The sequence below is a fragment of the Pelophylax lessonae genome (genome assembly GCF_965119305.1).
Source record: "Pelophylax lessonae genome assembly, chromosome: 7".
Classification (NCBI taxonomy): Eukaryota; Metazoa; Chordata; class Amphibia; order Anura; family Ranidae; genus Pelophylax; species Pelophylax lessonae.
In genome coordinates, this window is record NC_138774.1 from 195,006,295 (window position 1) to 195,025,239 (window position 18,945).

At 42.8% G+C, this 18,945-nt stretch overlaps 1 protein-coding gene across 1 annotated transcript in view; it reads left to right on the forward strand.

The window, feature by feature from the left end:
- The window catches only part of LOC309560565 (synaptonemal complex central element protein 1-like), a gene marked incomplete at its 5' end in the record, with an annotated part of 145,026 nt that overhangs the window by 53,963 nt on the left and 72,118 nt on the right, over window positions 1–18,945 (forward strand). The window contains one exon of the mRNA XM_082264190.1: window positions 13,789–13,863. Coding sequence (XP_082120316.1) covers window positions 13,789–13,863 — 75 coding nt within the window. The remainder of the gene's footprint in view (window positions 1–13,788; window positions 13,864–18,945) is intronic.

Sequence of the window (18,945 nt, forward strand, 5' to 3'; positions counted from 1 at the left end):
ACTTTGAAGGTCACTCGAAAAATATACAAAAAATTGTATTGAATATATATTGGTTTTATTACAAAAATAGTAAAAAGTAAACATACACAAATGACATTGAAAACTAGTAAAATTATTGGCAAAACTGATATTGGTATGAAGGTGTACAAATCACTCAACCAATTATTCCAAGCAAGATCCGACGTTTCAAGGTGAGAACCTCTTCTTCAGGGATTTTTTGGGGAATAATTTTATCTGTAAGTATTGAAGGAATATATCAAAGCAAACAAGCAGTTGTTGATAATATAGAATATAACAACAAAATATTAATATGAACATGTTTTTTGAGTATAGGCATACACTCATTATAGAACAACATTGTAAGTAAAAAAAAAAACGTTGTATACACTTACATGGTTGAAGGACGCATGAACACCACAATTGTTTTGCCATAGATTAAAAACATGGAACATTAGCAACACCCACAGAGATCATCGTCAGCCTTGTCTATGAAAGGAAGGTTTAGTACTTGGAGTAGGTCCAAGAAGGGATATAGCATATGATAGTAGAGAGTGTGCAGACCAGAGGGGGCCCAAATTGCTCCAGCTGGAGTCCAAATTGGCTCAACCAAGGGGGCGGGGGTCAGTCACAGTAATGCTGTAAATAGCAAGGAAATACAATGAATAAGAAGTAAAAAATAAAAATAAAATACAAAAATGTTTGTTTTATCTGGGTGCAATGTACAGAGAGTACAATGACGCGACAAAACCAAAAATATGCACGTATATACAAATACTACATATATATAAGGCAATAGCCTGATAGATGTGTGTCTAATGAATGCACATGTAGCATCTTACTAGGATCAGGCATGGTTGATAACACTGCTAAAAAAAGAAGCTAGTGCATAGAGTAAATTGGAGCCTATGCTCTAGCAATTTTATGACTATGAGGGATAGCCAGTGAAGCTGGATATATAAAGATGAAAATATAGTCATGACATAGGCTAAATGTGCATATTTATATATGAGTAAAGGTAGGTAAATCCCTTTAAAATAATGAGAACTGACCTTAAGACAGCAGACTCCAAGGCAAACTTCCTCCCAGCAGTGGATGTACTCAGTACTCCATGCTGGGAGTGGTGCCTATATAGGAGCGCAGTCCGATGAGAGCAATCAAGCTGATTGCATCTCCGCCCCCTGGTGGCCCTGGGCTCCCTGAGTGGCGCTCGCCAGACCCGCCCATAACCACGCCCCGATGACCACAGGAAGTGCGTCACCGGAACGAAAGGCCAGAGGCGTAGCCGGCGGGCGTCTCCCACCGGCACGGGATGTGACGTCGCTGAGGCGCACGAATGCGTGCTGCGGCATGTCCCGGAAGTGGAGAGGACATCCGGAGATGTCAGCAGGGAAGGTCCCCACCGCCAGGAATCTCTGGGTCCTGTATAACAGACCCGGACCCCGTGCCGGGTTAGAGCAAAGGGTCCCCGAGGATGCACGAACATATCTATATGAAAAAATGTCAATCAAACAGATGCATGTACTATATATAATACATGCATTGTATTGGAAACAGAGATGCCTACATGTTGTAACCATAATAACACCAACTATTATGATCTTAGGCAATTTTGTGCTATAGTGGTGCCAATTGGCCACTTGTTGATAGGTAGCCAAGCATATATTCAGCTGCTCTAGTGACCAAAAAGGATATATATAACACATATTAGTATCAAGGCTGAATCAAAGAGGCTGTAGGTGGTGTCAGTTCCATGTCCTTTTACAAAATATTTCAATTAATAAATCCATTGCATTGCATAGACAGAAAAGTGTGGGTAGTCAGGTGAATATACAGAGTATCCAGGCAGCTTGGTAGGGAGAGCGTACTGTGTGAGGAACTCTGGGAGGAGGAAGATGTCATCTCTCCATACCTCCAGAGGCAAACCCCTCCAAAAAGGGTCTAAACGACACCATATCGTTAAGGCCTGGGGGTTCCGTTGCCCTTAAAAAATGGATCCATCTCAGCTCCATTTGGAGGAGGCGCTTATTCCAATCGCCTCCTCTGGGGCTGGGATGGATCTGGTCAAGGGCCAAAAACTTAATCTTGGGGAATTTGCCCCCATGTGCACTGGACACATGGCGGCCCAAAGGCAAATCGGGGTCACGTTTACGCATACTTCTAATATGCTTGTACATGCGTTTCCAAAATTCTAATTTAGTTTTTCCAACATAAAAACAATTACATTCGCAAATCAAAAGGTATACGATGCCGATAGTCCTACAATTCACAAAGTGCTTGGCCTTAAATCTCTGGCCATTGGGGAGGATAGGATTCTGCATGGTATGCATGTAACTACAGTAGTGGCATGCCCCACATGAAAAAGTACCTTTGTACTTGCATGGATCGAAAGTAGACTGGCTTTTTAGTTCACTATGCACCAGTTTGTCCTTCAAAGCTGGTGCCCGTTTGTATGTAATTGATGGTTTATGGGGTATGTGTGGGCTTAGAACTGGATCGAAGGCTAAAATATGCCAATATTTTTCAATAATTTTCCTTAAGTCCTGATGTTGCTGAGAGAAAGTGGCAATGATCCTCAGAGTACTGTCACCTTCACGGACTCTAGGGACAAGAAGTGAGTCTCTGTCACTTAACAATGCCTTCTTGTATGCAGATTTTAGCAACTTGCGAGAGTAGCCTCTCACAAGCAATCTATCCCTCAACCCAGTGGCTGCTGTTTTAAAAGTATCTACGTTGGTACAGTTACGACGTAGACGCAGGTATTGGCTCGTCGGAATTGAGCGAATAAGCGGTTGGGGGTGAAAGCTCGTGGCGTGGAGGATGGTGTTCCCAGCAGTGGGCTTACGAAAAAGTCCACTGCGGAGAACACCATCCCCATCACAGAAGACCTCTACGTCCAAAAAAGTTATCCTGGTGGCATCGCATGCATCGTGAATTTTAGATTAAATTCATTGCGATTTAGTCTCTCCATGCATCTGTTAAGCAGCTCTCTAGGTCCATCCCAAATCACAAAAACATCATCAATATATCGCATCCATGTGCGGATGCAGTCGGTGTATATCGTGAGATCTTCATCTGCCAAAATTGTTTTCTCCCACTCCCCCAGGTACTAATTGGCGTAGGATGGGGCACAACATGTGCCCATCGCTACGCCTTGTACCTGGAGGAAGTGGGAGCCCTGAAATGAAAAAACGTTGTGTGTTAAAATGAATTCCAACATAGACAGCATAAACTCCCCATATGCGTCCAGGCCCATACTGGTGGCGATCGTGTGGCGTACAGCTGCGACCCCCCTAGAGTGGGGGATCGAGCTGTACAATGCCTCAACATCGATCGCCACCAGAAGACACCCAGGAGGTAGGGTGAAATCACTGATCTTTTGTAGAAAATGTATAGTGTCACGTATGTGAGATGGAAGTTTAACAACAAAAGGTTTCAAAAATTTATCAAGGACTTTGCTTGCGCTGTCTGTAATAGATCCGCACCCAGAGATGATGGGCCTCCCTGGGCGCCCATCTTTTCCGGTGGTTCCAACTTTCTATGCCCTCCCCAAGGTCCACAAGGACCTTGGGGACCCCCCAGGGAGGCCCATCATCTCTGGGTGCGGATCTATTACAGACAGCGCAAGCAAAGTCCTTGATAAATTTTTGAAACCTTTTGTTGTTAAACTTCCATCTCACATACGTGACACTATACATTTTCTACAAAAGATCAGTGATTTCACCCTACCTCCTGGGTGTCTTCTGGTGGCGATCGATGTTGAGGCATTGTACAGCTCGATCCCCCACTCTAGGGGGGTCGCAGCTGTACGCCACACGATCGCCACCAGTATGGGCCTGGACGCATATGGGGAGTTTATGCTGTCTATGTTGGAATTCATTTTAACACACAACGTTTTTTCATTTCAGGGCTCCCACTTCCTCCAGGTACAAGGCGTAGCGATGGGCACATGTTGTGCCCCATCCTACGCCAATTTTTACCTGGGGGAGTGGGAGAAAACAATTTTGGCAGATGAAGATCTCACGATATACACCGACTGCATCCGCACATGGATGCGATATATTGATGATGTTTTTGTGATTTGGGATGGACCTAGAGAGCTGCTTAACAGATGCATGGAGAGACTAAATCGCAATGAATTTAATCTAAAATTCACGATGCATGCCGATGCCACCAGGATAACTTTTTTGGACGTAGAGGTCTTCTGTGATGGGGATGGTGTTCTCCGCAGTGGACTTTTTCGTAAGCCCACTGCTGGGAACACCATCCTCCACGCCACGAGCTTTCACCCCCAACCGCTTATTCGCTCAATTCCGACGAGCCAATACCTGCGTCTACGTCGTAACTGTACCAACGTAGATACTTTTAAAACAGCAGCCACTGGGTTGAGGGATAGATTGCTTGCGAGAGGCTACTCTCGCAAGTTGCTAAAATCTGCATACAAGAAGGCATTGTTAAGTGACAGAGACTCACTTCTTGTCCCTAGAGTCCGTGAAGGTGACAGTACTCTGAGGATCATTGCCACTTTCTCTCAGCAACATCAGGACTTAAGGAAAATTATTGAAAAATATTGGCATATTTTAGCCTTAGATCCAGTTCTAAGCCCACACATACCCCATAAACCATCAATTACATACAAACGGGCACCAGCTTTGAAGGACAAACTGGTGCATAGTGAACTAAAAAGCCAGTCTACTTTCGATCCATGCAAGTACAAAGGTACTTTTTCATGTGGGGCATGCCACTACTGTAGTTACATGCATACCATGCAGAATCCTATCCTCCCCAATGGCCAGAGATTTAAGGCCAAGCACTTTGTGAATTGTAGGACTATCGGCATCGTATACCTTTTGATTTGCGAATGTAATTGTTTTTATGTTGGCAAAACTAAATTAGAATTTTGGAAACGCATGTACAAGCATATTAGAAGTTTGCGTAAACGTGACCCCGATTTGCCTTTGGGCCGCCATGTGTCCAGTGCACATGGGGGCAAATTCCCCAAGATTAAGTTTTTGGCCCTTGACCGGATCCATCCCAGCCCCAGAGGAGGCGATTGGAATAAGCGCCTCCTCCAAATGGAGCTGAGATGGATCCATTTTTTAAGGGCAACGGAACCCCCAGGCCTTAACGATATGGTGTCGTTTAGACCCTTTTTGGAGGGGTTTGCCTCTGGAGGTATGGAGAGATGACATCTTCCTCCTCCCAGAGTTCCTCACACAGTACGCTCTCCCTACCAAGCTGCCTGGATACTCTGTATATTCACCTGACTACCCACACTTTTCTGTCTATGCAATGCAATGGATTTATTAATTGAAATATTTTGTAAAAGGACATGGAACTGACACCACCTACAGCCTCTTTGATTCAGCCTTGATACTAATATGTGTTATATATATCCTTTTTGGTCACTAGAGCAGCTGAATATATGCTTGGCTACCTATCAACAAGTGGCCAATTGGCACCACTATAGCACAAAATTGCCTAAGATCATAATAGTTGGTGTTATTATGGTTACAACATGTAGGCATCTCTGTTTCCAATACTTGCATGTATTATATATAGTACATGCATCTGTTTGATTGACATTTTTTCATATAGATATGTTCGTGCATCCTCGGGGACCCTTTGCTCTAACCCGGCACGGGGTCCGGGTCTGTTATACAGGACCCAGAGATTCCTGGCGGTGGGGACCTTCCCTGCTGACATCTCCGGATGTCCTCTCCACTTCCGGGACACGCCGCAGCACGCATTCGTGCGCCTCAGCGACGTCACATCCCGTGCCGGTGGGAGACGCCCGCCGGCTACGCCTCTGGCCTTTCGTTCCGGTGACGCACTTCCTGTGGTCATCGGGGCGTGGTTATGGGCGGGTCTGGCGAGCGCCGCTCAGGGAGCCCAGGGCCACCAGGGGGCGGAGATGCAATCAGCTTGATTGCTCTCATCGGACTGCGCTCCTATATAGGCACCACTCCCAGCATGGAGTACTGAGTACATCCACTGCTGGGAGGAAGTTTGCCTTGGAGTCTGCTGTCTTAAGGTCAGTTCTCATTATTTTAAAGGGATTTACCTACCTTTACTCATATATAAATATGCACATTTAGCCTATGTCATGACTATATTTTCATCTTTATATATCCAGCTTCACTGGCTATCCCTCATAGTCATAAAATTGCTAGAGCATAGGCTCCAATTTACTCTATGCACTAGCTTCTTTTTTTAGCAGTGTTATCAACCATGCCTGATCCTAGTAAGATGCTACATGTGCATTCATTAGACACACATCTATCAGGCTATTGCCTTATATATATGTAGTATTTGTATATACGTGCATATTTTTGGTTTTGTCGCGTCATTGTACTCTCTGTACATTGCACCCAGATAAAACAAACATTTTTGTATTTTATTTTTATTTTTTACTTCTTATTCATTGTATTTCCTTGCTATTTACAGCATTACTGTGACTGACCCCCGCCCCCTTGGTTGAGCCAATTTGGACTCCAGCTGGAGCAATTTGGGCCCCCTCTGGTCTGCACACTCTCTACTATCATATGCTATATCCCTTCTTGGACCTACTCCAAGTACTAAACCTTCCTTTCATAGACAAGGCTGACGATGATCTCTGTGGGTGTTGCTAATGTTCCATGTTTTTAATCTATGGCAAAACAATTGTGGTGTTCATGCGTCCTTCAACCATGTAAGTGTATACAACGTTTTTTTTTTTACTTACAATGTTGTTCTATAATGAGTGTATACCTATACTCAAAAAACATGTTCATATTAATATTTTGTTGTTATATTCTATATTATCAACAACTGCTTGTTTGCTTTGATATATTCCTTCAATACTTACAGATAAAATTATTCCCCAAAAAATCCCTGAAGAAGAGGTTCTCACCTTGAAACGTCGGATCTTGCTTGGAATAATTGGTTGAGTGATTTGTACACCTTCATACCAATATCACTTTTGCCAATAATTTTACTAGTTTTCAATGTCATTTGTGTATGTTTACTTTTTACTATTTTTGTAATAAAACCAATATATATTCAATACAATTTTTTGTATATTTTTCGAGTGACCTTCAAAGTCCCACCCCAAGGGGAATCCTCAAATATGCTTCTCATATTGGGATGTGGCACTCATATTTAGGGACACAGTGAGAGCACACCCCCATTTTCTACAATATATTTAGATAATGAGTGACAATTGACAATCATTTGACATATTATAGACCCTCTTATACTTGGGTGGGGCCACTTCTGCTGCCACCCATGTCCTTGCCCGACATGTTTCGCTAAAAAGCTTCTTCAAGGGCGAATTGGCATGATAAGAGTCGGTTCACACTAATCCGACTCAAAGTGGCCCCGACTTCGGGCGACTAATGAAGTCGCCCGTGCAGCGCGACTTCAGCGCGGCTTGCAACGACTTCTCATAATAGAAGTCAATGCAAGTCGCTCCGACTTTGCAAAAAAATAGTGCAGGAACCTTTTTCTAAGTCGGAGCGACTTGAGTTGCTCTGATTAGAACGGTTCCATTGCACAGAATTGACAAGTCGGATCAGTGTGAACCGGCAGTAAGGGTTCTGTTATTGTCTATAAAGAATCAACAAAAAATATTAATAATCATACAATTTAATAGTTTAAACACATTAATTTACTCTTAGTATATCTCCAAGTGGATAAACCCCCATGCTCAGTGAAATGTTCTCCATGCAGTACCATTAATTGACCCGATGATCATCTGTGATGCGTGGCATGCAAACGTCTCCCCGGCGAGTGCGGGGGCAGAAAAAAGGGTGAGTTTTATAGTGTATAATAAAGTAAAGTGCTCATTATAAATAATGCTAGAAAGGAAAGAAGGGAAACTTCCCCTCAACTTCAAGGATTGTGCAAAGGATGATACATGGGGAATTTTCTAACTTCCATAGTATAAGGAGGTTTGTGTATAAATATTAGGCACCTACCAAAAATTATCACTTTATATTGAATATATGGTAATATGGAGGAGGGGGGGCGGACCAAAACGAGATGGTAATTATATGATCTCGGATAAGCTTGAAAAAACAAGGGGGTAAGAAAGGGATATAAACTATATGAATATATTATATTTACCCAAAATCGAATTATTAATATTCTCACCATCTATATAGATAAAATGCAAGGGTGCATTCAGGGAGATATCCCTATAAAGCCTACAACCGAATCACCACTTTCTTACCTCTTAAACGCTCATAATGGGATCATAACAGATCCACATCACTGCATTGATAGATCATGTTCAATTGTGGCTGTTATCCCAAAAGATCTTGGCTCTTATTTAAACTACAATAGCTTGTTTCATATTTAGTAGTTAGATGGAGATGTCCCAATACCACTATGCTGGATCTGTAAGTAAAGATTTATCATATATACATTACTGTCCCCTGTACAAGGTAAACCATCGTTATCCCTAAGTTAGCCCCATGATCTTGTAGGAGTATATTACCTTATATTGCTGCCGCCATACACATCTCCGCTCCTCTGCCGCCATTGCGGCTTGCACCCATTATATTGCCCCAACCCGAATGTGTCACCTCCGGTTGTAGGTGGCGCCACCTAAGAAGTCAAGGACCAATGGAGTTTGTGTGCATTGACTTCCTGTGTCTTGAACCTGACCTGGGTGGGCGTAGTAATGTCCTGGTTGTGACTGATCATTTTACTAGGTATGCTCAAGCTTTCCTGACCCGAGACCAGCAAGCTAGTACAGTTGCTAAGACTCTTGTGGAGAAGTTTTTCATTCATTATGGTTTACCCCAATGCATTCATTTGGACCAAGGTCGGGACTTTGAGAGCAAGTTGATATGGCGACTTTTTGAACTATTGAGTATACAGAAGTCCAGAACTACTCCATATCACCCTCAGGGAGATCCCCAACCTGAACAGTTTAACCGTACCCTATTGAACATGTTGGGGACTTTGCCGCTGGAGAAGAAGCAACATTGGGGTGATCACATTGCTGCTGTGGTCCATGCCTATAACAGTACTGTGAGTAACTACTGGATAGTCTCCTTCTTGACTGATGTTTGGGAGAGAGGCTTGATTGACCGGTGGATTTAGCTTTTGGAACATCTCCGGATCATACTTCTCAGACTTCCTATCGTGGCTACTATGTGGACAGACTTAGAAAAAAATTTAAATTAGCCTATGAGAGAGCTTTAGAAGTGTCTGCTGTGAGAGAGCAATGTAACAAGAAGAATTTTGACTTGAAGGTGAGAATTCAAGATCTACAGCCTGGCGATCAGGTATTGTTATGGAATCAGGGAGTGCCTGGTAAACATGAGCTGGTTGATCGTTGGCGCTCTCAATCCATCATTTGTAAAGGGCTACCTGGCTTACCTGTGTATCAGATTCGTCCTGAGGGCAAGACTGGTCCAGTAAAGACCTGGCATCAAAATCATATTTTACCCATTTCAGATGCTATTCATGTACCCACAGCTCCTTGTTCCGATGCACCTCGCCCTCCTAATTTGCGATCCAGGACTCGGCGGATGTCAAGGCGCCCAGCTCAAGAGGATAGGGAGGAGGATAGTGATGAGGAAGAAATGATACTCAACTGGATGTGGGCCCCTCCATTGGAAGATATCTTTGATGTTTTCCAGGATATTCAAATGCCGCCCTCACCTGTAAGGGAGAGACGTCAATTGGAGGACTTGAGAAGGTCTGTACCATCCTTTGTAAGAGCAGTCAGGGAGATTAAGCCAGAGCATATTGAACAATTTGAATCACCCGGTGTTGAATAGACTTCGGTTGTGCCCTCATTGACTAATCCTGAATCATTCAGTGCTGAAGAAGATCTAGGTTCTCTTCCACAGGGAAATGTTGAGCCACCCATTATGGAAGAAAGTTTGGTCCTTCCGCCATTGAGCAATCGTGAAGTCGCACCTGACAGTTTGGAAGAGCCACAGCCTGGATGCAGTTTTTGGGGCCAGGGGTTTGCAGAGAATGTGTGTTCCAGACTTCGAAGGGAGATTCATTCACCTAAGAGACTTTCATATAATACCCTTGGAGAGAGTCCGAATGAACTCATCGCAACTACTCAACGTTCTAGCCAAGCACTAGCCTCTTCTACGGAGCCTTTAGTAGAGGATGACCCTGCTCCACCATCTGACACTACTAGGTGGGCCATTCATTTATTATTGGCCTGCTGTGAGAGAGATTCAACTTTTTCTGACACTTTGTATAGTTTGTTATCTGAGAATTCTTCCATTGGTCAGTTATTAGCTACTGTAAGTTCTGATTAGTGAAATTATTGATTCAGCTCGCTTTTTGGGCTGATATGCAATAGGTTTACCTTGGGGTTCCTCTGTCCTTGGGGACCAAAGACTTTCAAGTGGGGGGGAGAATGTAGTCGGGACTACCAAACTATATATATATATATATATATATATATATATATACACTTACCATTGTTGTTGGAGTTGTTCCTGTGCCCCTTTAAGACTGCTTTCAAAAGAGATCAGTTTCTCACAGGAAGTGGAAGAACAGGATTGTGGGGGATATAGTTCTGGACAAGTAGCAGAACATTATCTGGATTGCTGGGGGGGACTATCTTCCCTAGAAGCAATGGGGAAGCTGAGGATCATGGGAGAAAATTTTAATCTATCTGCTCCACAGCTCGAGCGCTCTCTTGCTTCCGGGACCCAGTGAGTACAGCTCAGCCTGTCGTGTGTGAAGGACTGGCTACAGCTGCGGCCTAGTGCACAGGGGCTGACCCGCGTGCGGAACTCAGTGGAGCGGATGCTGATTGCTGTACTGTGGACATTGTCACAGTATACCTGAAGGGGAAGCGAGTGAAGGCCAGCTGGACAGCCTGAGGAAACAGAGCACCGCTCGTTCCCAGATGCTGGAGCGTGAGAGAGCACATCGCCTATCCTATAGGACCCTCACAGACGGACATCCAAGAGAGAGAATGCCTGAGCTGAGTTCTGACTGCAAGTATAACCTTTTCATCTACACACTGACTGCAGGCACTACTGTATACATCACTCCTTATGGGATTATAAATTAACATCTGATCCTTCAGCTATCTTATTACCTTGGACAGTTTTAAGAGCTCCAACTGTTGGTGAAGATATAGCAAGGCCTTGCCAAGGGAAAGGTGTCGACACCTGCTACTTCTTAAAGGGGACACAATCTATCTGGTTGCAGTATTGCTAGTTAGAATATTAACAGTACAGGGATAGTTCAGAGTTCTCCTTCAAGTTGAGAATTGCATCATTACCATAAAGATCATTAGTCACTGTTTTAAACCATAGAGTGTGATTCAAAAATTATTCTTTAATATTGCAATTCATTGTTTTTGTGGTTTCTTTGCGTCAGTCTGCTGGTTTAGGCAGGATTCGGCTGACTGACATACTTTTCCTATTCCTTTATTCCCTAAGTAAAAGGTCAAAACTCATTTATCTGGTGTCAGTTTGTTTAAAAAGTAAATACACAATGTCCGAACCTAGAGTGTCAGGTGGGCTAAACGGTTCACAGGGTCAAAGGAGGGCTGAGAAACACCTATTAACCAGCAACCCCAACCGGGGGTAGTGCTACATACACAAGTATTCACAGCCTTTGCCATGACACTCAAAATTGAGCTCAGGTGCATCCTGTTTCCACTGATCATCCTTGAGATATTTCTACAACTTGATTGGAGTCCACCTGTGGTAAATTCACTTGATTGGACATGATTTGGAAAGGCACACAGCTGTCTATATAAGGTCCCACAGTTAACAGTGCATGTCAGAGCACAAACCAAACCATGAAGTCAAAGGAATTGTCTGTAGACCTCCGAGACAGGATTATACGGAAGCACAAATCTGGGGTAGGGTACAGAAAAATATCTGCGGCATTGAAGATCTCAATGAGCACAGAGGCCTCCATTACCTGTAAATGGAAGAGAATTGGATCTACCAGGTCTCTTCCTAAAGCAGGCCTCCTGGCCAAACTGAGCAATCGGGGGAGAAGGGCCTTAGTCAGGGAGGTGACCAAGAACCCAATAGTCACTCTGACAGAGATCCAGCGTTTCTCTGTGGAGACAGAAGAACCTTCTAGAAAAACAAACATCTCGGCAGCACTCCACCAATAAGGCTTGTATGGTAGAGTGCCCAGACGGAAGCCACTCCTCAGTAAAAGGCACATGAGAGCCCGCCTGGAGTTTGCCAAAAGGCACCTGAAGGACTCTCAGACCATGAGAAACAAAGTTCTCTGTCCTGATGAAACAAAGATTAAACTCTTTGGCCTGAATGGCAAGCATCATGTTTGGAGGAAACGGGGCACCTCTCGTTACCTGGCCAATACCATCTCTACAGTGAAGCATGGTGGTGGCAGCATCATGCTGTGAGGATGATTTTCAGCGGCAGGAATTGGAAGACTAGTCAGGATCGAGGGAAAGATGAACGCAGCAATATACAGAGACATCCTTGATGAAAACCTACTCCAGAGAGCTCTGGACCTCAGATTGTGGCATCTTCCAACAGGACAACAACCCTAAGCACACAGCTAAGATAAAAAAAGGAGTGGCCCAGCCAGAGTCCAGACTTGAACCCAATTGAACATCTCTGGAGAGATCTGAAAATGGCTGTGCACCGACGCTCGCCATCCAACCTGATGGAGCCTGAGCGTCCTGCAAAGAAGAATGGGAGAAATTGCCCAAAAAATAGGCGTGCCAAGCCTGTAGCATCATACTCAAAAAGACTTGAGGCTGTAATTGGTGCCAAAGGTGCTTCAACAAAGTAATGAGAAAAGGCTGTGAATACTTATGTACATGGGATTTTTTCATTTTTAATAAATTTGTAAAGATTTTAAACAAACTTCTTTCACGTTGTCATGGGGTATTGTTTGTAGAATTTTGAAGAAAATAATGAATTTACTACATTTTGGAAAAAGGCTGTAACATTCCAAAATATGGAAAAAGTGAAGCGCTGTGAATACTTTCTGGATGCACTTGTAGATTTGACATATCGTTCATGTACAGTGGTGAACATAAAAGTGAAGTCACCTTAAAATAAAATACTTAATCAGCAGCTTGCAAATCATGTGAATATACAAACATAAAAAACATGTGAAAAAATAGGTTGCAGCGCTAAAACTTAAAATGAGTCAACATATAGTGCATATGGTCAAAAATAAAGAACTCAGTCCATAAAACTGAAAAAAAGTCCATATGGATAACCAGTGTCAGTGTAAACAAGGTCAATTCTCCACCAGTGGTCCTTCACCCAAAAACAGAAATGCGCAGTATTACATGCCAGAGGTCCTAGCCACCAGTGCTATTGTGGGTTCTGGTGGCTTTTCATGTAAGTGATGTTCTGAAGATTGGACCTTTGTGTTTGGCTTTTTCTTGTTTTTAGTTTTCTTTTAATAAATACTACACTATGGAAAGCATTTTCTCTATTGCATATCTATTGATATAACTTCCTGCTGGTTGGAGTACTTGAAGGAATTTTCTCCGGTGTCATCCTCTCTTCTGATTTGCTTTCTGGCTCAAGACCTGCTGTATAATGTACAAAAATGCATTAGCTGTCCTTATAAGACAGCGACATGGTTTGGTGAGTGCGCATTGTTTTTTTTGGGTGAAGGACCACTGGTGGAGGATTGACCTTGTTTACACTGACACTGATTATCCATATGGACTTTTTTTTGCAGTTTTATGCAATCATATGCACTATATGTTCACTAATTTTATGTTTTAGCGCTGAAACCTATTTTTTCTCATGTACAGTGGTGCCTGTCCTGTGTGGGTGGTCATCATTTTTTTTTTTCTGTATACAGCTCAGGAAGAGATGCAAACCGAGTTGCAGGATCTGGAGAAAAACAGAGAGAATGTGGAGGAGGATCTCCAGGAGTGTAAGTTTAAATTCTATCAAAGTGTAGCAATATTGCAGGGAAAGAAAAACCCCCAATAATGTTAAAGCAAGGTTGCACTCATTTTTGTGTTTATTAAAAGCCAGCAGCTACAAAAAGTGTAGCTGCTGACTTTTAATAAACTCACACTCACCTGTCCCATAAACCAGCAATGCGGCCGCCCGAAGCCTCAATCCTCTCCCTCTCCTCTTAGCAGCGCCGGCATCTCTAGTGTGGGCTTGTTGTGAATGGCCGGGCAATCTTCTGGGACCTGTGACATGTCCCAGAAGATTGCAGGGAGAGAGGGGGAAAGGATATTTTTGGCTTGAGCCACCTAGGCGGCCCGAGCGCAAGTGGGAGCGGGTACCTGTCAAAACTAGGTACCCCCTCCCCACCAAACAAATGACATGCCAAATATGGCATGTCAGGGGGTCAGCAGTATTTAAAGTGGAAGTTCCAATTTTGGGTGGAACTCTGCTTTAAGGTTAGGTAAAATGACACTAAGCCTAGTAGGGATCGACCGATTATCGGCAAAGCTGATATATCGAGGGCCGATATGCACTTTCCCCGATATATCGGAATCGGCCACCAAGGTGGCCGATATTACCGATATTTCGGAAAGTGCTTGTACCAGAGTGATGCCTGCAGCATCACCCTGGTACCGGCGTCCATAGCCGACGGTCGCCTGCCTTGTAATGACAACCAATGCTGCTGAGAAGCCGCTCGGCTGTCATTACAAGAAGCGGGAGGGGACGTCCCACCCCCCCCCCTCCCGCTGCCTTCCACGGCTCGCCCGGGTCTCCCGTCCTACCGGGAGACCCAGGCAACCAGCCTGCACGGCTGCCGAAGACCCGATCAAAGCCGCATTCGGCTCTGATCGGGTCTCCATGCAAAAACCCAGAAGTGATATCATGACATCACTTCCGGGTACTGGCGCCAGATTAAAAAAAATGACAGCATTCAAAACAGCCAAACTTGGCGTTTTAAATGCTTTTAGGTGCAGAGGAGGGGTTTGGGGCTTTTTAGACCCCCAGATCCCTCCACAAGAGTACCTGTCAAGTAAAAAAAAAAATAATAATTTTTTTTTAAATGTAAGAAAATATTGGCTCATAACAGCCGATACCGATACACGATGACCAAAATATCGGTATCGGCAATGAAAAAACGATATCGGCGATCCCTAAAGCCTTGGTTTACACTAGGAATCGGATATGAATAGCACAGGAATGTGCACCTCATACCCCCACAATTCATATGCGATTCAGTGGGGTTTTTAAAAGACCTCCCAAACCATATGTTTTCTAAAAGCACCTGTTAAATAAAAATAAAAAAGTGCTAAAAAAGGATTTTTTTTTTTTTAGACCCCACAATAGTGCAAATGTTCATAAAATCCCTATTTTCACAAAAAAATCACTAAAATCATTATTAGTGCACACAAACACAACATAACTTACAAAATTCCTGTTAAATTGCTACTAAGGCCTCGTTCACATGGGACATACTAAAGTGTATGCTCGTTGAGGGCTGTGTTTACCTGCACAGGGATGCGCAAGTGGTCTGTGCATCCCTGTGCAAGCAGTTCCCTTCATATCAATTGGGATGCAATGGCTTCATGGGCACAGCCGCTGCTCCCAATCTGATATCTGTGTGGGTGAGGGTGCTCAACCCTGAATACAGACAGTGTGAGCTCAGGGACATGCACCCAGACCCACATGGATGTCAAATTGGGTGCAACAACTGTGTTCATGCAGTTGCTACATACCAAATGACATCAGTGGGAATGCATGGAACGCCTGTGCTGGTAAACACAGCCTTGCAAGGGCATACTATGTTTTTTGTTTTGTTTTTTTCATTTTTTTATTTACAATTTAATTTTTTTATATTTTTACTTTTTTGGTGGTGGAGGATGGGGCTGTTCTTAGATATCAGAGGTCTAAACAAACCCCTGATGTCTCTTTTTTGACAGTCCCTTTCTTTACAGCCTCAGCTGCAATGCACATAAATTAATAGGAGTCTGTATAGAGACTCCTATTCATTCACAAACTGTTTACTATGCTCTCATGATGAATGGACACAGGAGCGATTGGTACTGATCACTTACTAAAAACACTTACAAACACTTAAACACTTGCATTACTAAAAGTATATAAAAATATCTGCACTATACAAAAGATAAAATCCTTTAAAAAACTTGAAGTTCAAAAAAAGGAGGGGTTACAAGCAGCCAGCCAAAATGTGTAGACAATAACCTGAAACAAGATAAAAAAGTTCATAAGCAGCGCTTGATAGGAAGAAGTTTCCACAACCTTCAGTGCATATGATAGCACACACCACCGCAATGTGATCTCCCAATCTCCTTACCAAATAAAAGATAATCAGAGGCATAAAGCATTTTCCAAATAGCAGATCAATGCAACAATGAACAATCATCAGGGATAGTGCACTCCAAACTTCACCTCCAGCTCACAGCTCAGATGTAGATTGAAATGAACCAAGGAGATCTCATGGTGCAGTATTTTCAATCAACTTCCAAAATGTATTGCAAACATACTTACAAGAAGCAGGTGAAATACAGGCAGTAAAACGGTTCGAAATTCATGGGTCATTCAGCATGTGTGTGTCAGCGTGCCCACTGACGCGTTTCGGCCAATCAGCTGTCGTCTGAGGTCACTTACTGTGTCCATTTAAAGAAAGGAAGGGGACTGGTAACCACATTTGAGGTGAATAGCTCTGATCAGCAGCGTTTTAGCTGCTAATCAGAGCTATTTGTTTTTTTATAAGCTCATGGTTACTGGAGTGACCATGAGCTTATAGCAGAAAGAGAAATGTCAGGTCCGTACAGCATATGGACATGCCAGCAGGCAGCAAAAGGGTTTAACCAGAATTTAGTGTCACTTTAAGGCAACATACGAATGTTATAAGAGACTTTAGAGTTTTGCTAAACCCACAACAGAAAAATCTGTGTATAGATGCAGAATAGCATGCTTGTTATACTCACTGTGTAACTTAAGTGAATAATCCTCTGCATTGTGTAAAAAAGGCTGTGTGATCCTGTATACATAGATCCTCCCCCTCCTGCAAGTTCACTCTGGACAAGTCCAGATAAGCACAGTAAGTGTAGTTCAGCTGCACATGCTCAGTTTGGTCTCTGTTGCTGGATAGAACACTTCCTGGTTTTAGCTGAGCTATTCAGGTCACATGGTATTAACATCACACTTTTGGACGTGTATACAGATCCTAAATGACAGCCCAGTCCCTCCCTCCTCCTCTATGCCCAGTAACTAAAAAATAACACAGTGGGTGGAATGTCACATCTTGATTGATGGATGATTTTTATTTTCTTTAGAGGGTACATGTGATCAGCACAGGGCAAATCAGCACTGTCCAGACATGTTCAGACAGAGAATTAGGGGTCTTGAAGCCTGATAGGACAATCGTGGAAGAAATTAAAACGCCTCCTACAAACTACCAGCACTCACTGATACAAGTCACAAGATTGCTCTAATTGCTATATAAAGCTGATGAGAAAATGTATTTATCAGTTTATATTTACTAAGTAATGATATAGTGAATGCAGGATCTGGGTTTAGTAAAAACTTTGATTAGATTGCGCCTGCATGTCCAATCATTATCGAGTCTAATGTGTATGACAGACTTTTGGTTATTTAGAACCACACAATGGATGTTATTTACTAGAACTGGAGAGTGCAACATCTGGTGCAGCAATGCATACAAAACAATCATCAGCTTCCAGGTATTATTGCCAAAGATTAACTGAACAAGCTGAAGTTAGAAGCTGATTGGCTACCATGCACAGCTACACCAAATTCTGAATGCACCGGTTTTAGTAAATCTCCCCCAATGTCACTGAAAGTGGCTGCAAAGTACTCCACAATGTAACCTAATAAACGCAGATTATGATGAAAACTGAACTGAATTCCTCACCCTGGAGTAGTGTTTCTCCAGACACCCTAGGGGTGTCTGGAGAAAACAGGCTAAGAAAGCAGCAGAAACTGCAGAATAGCAATAATAGAAAATAACTATCATTTCAGGGCTGGCAGCATTGTTTGTATGTATAGTTCTTAACTAGAGATGGACAAAATTTAGAGTTTTAAATCTTGCCCAAATGTTCTTGGAAAGCAAAACATTTTTTTTTTTCAAAATTTCACTATTTTGCAAAATGCCCTGACGTCAATAGAAAAGATGACATTAAGAGGGTTTTCTTAAGGGTACAGTTGTCTTTAAACATCCCCTGGGGGTTAAGGAAGCTCCTTTCAATTATCTTGGGCCTGTTCTTTTTCAGCAGGTCAAGGATAGTAAAAAGTAGCTTCCCTGACCCTCAGGAGACATTTGAAGACAGTTGCACCCCTAAGAAAACGACTGTAATTTTGCCTGGCAACATGATACATATTGTAATCAGTGTAAAATATTCAAAACATTGCCCATCTGTTGCCTGTGTATTGTAACAATTGGCATTTTGTTTCCCCCATATGATGTTGATGATCCATTTTTTAATTGTGTATTGTCATGATTGCCTGTTTTTTTTTTTTTAATCTGTGTATTGTCGCAGTTGCTCTTTGTTGGCCACATGAAACAGCTACCTGTTTTTGCTTATTTATTGTCAGGATTGTCATTTTTTGCTTATGTTTTGTCAAGTCAGAGCTGTTTGTTTAGAAGACCATATTTCTATAGCTTAGTCCCCTACATGTCTTTCACTCATCAAACCACATTTCTACTATTCATGCTGTTGCAGCAAATAGTTATTTGAAACCCAAGGAATGGAATTTTCAGACTCAGACTTTCAGGAATCAAGCCTTTTTTATTCTCTAAGCGAAGTGATTTAGCCTGGCTCATGCCCGTTTGCCAAGTGCTCAAAATAGGCGTGCATATAACATATATCAGCAGTTACGTCACAAGTGCATATACAAAAAAAAAGAAATTAAAAACTTTTCTTTTATCTAAGCAAGGCACACTTCTCAGCTACTTCCTGTAACATTTTAGCAGTTTGACATGACATTTGCGGTTTTTGCACCCATCTGTGTTCCTGTCAGCGCACTGAACACAGACAAATAGAGGGGGAGAGAG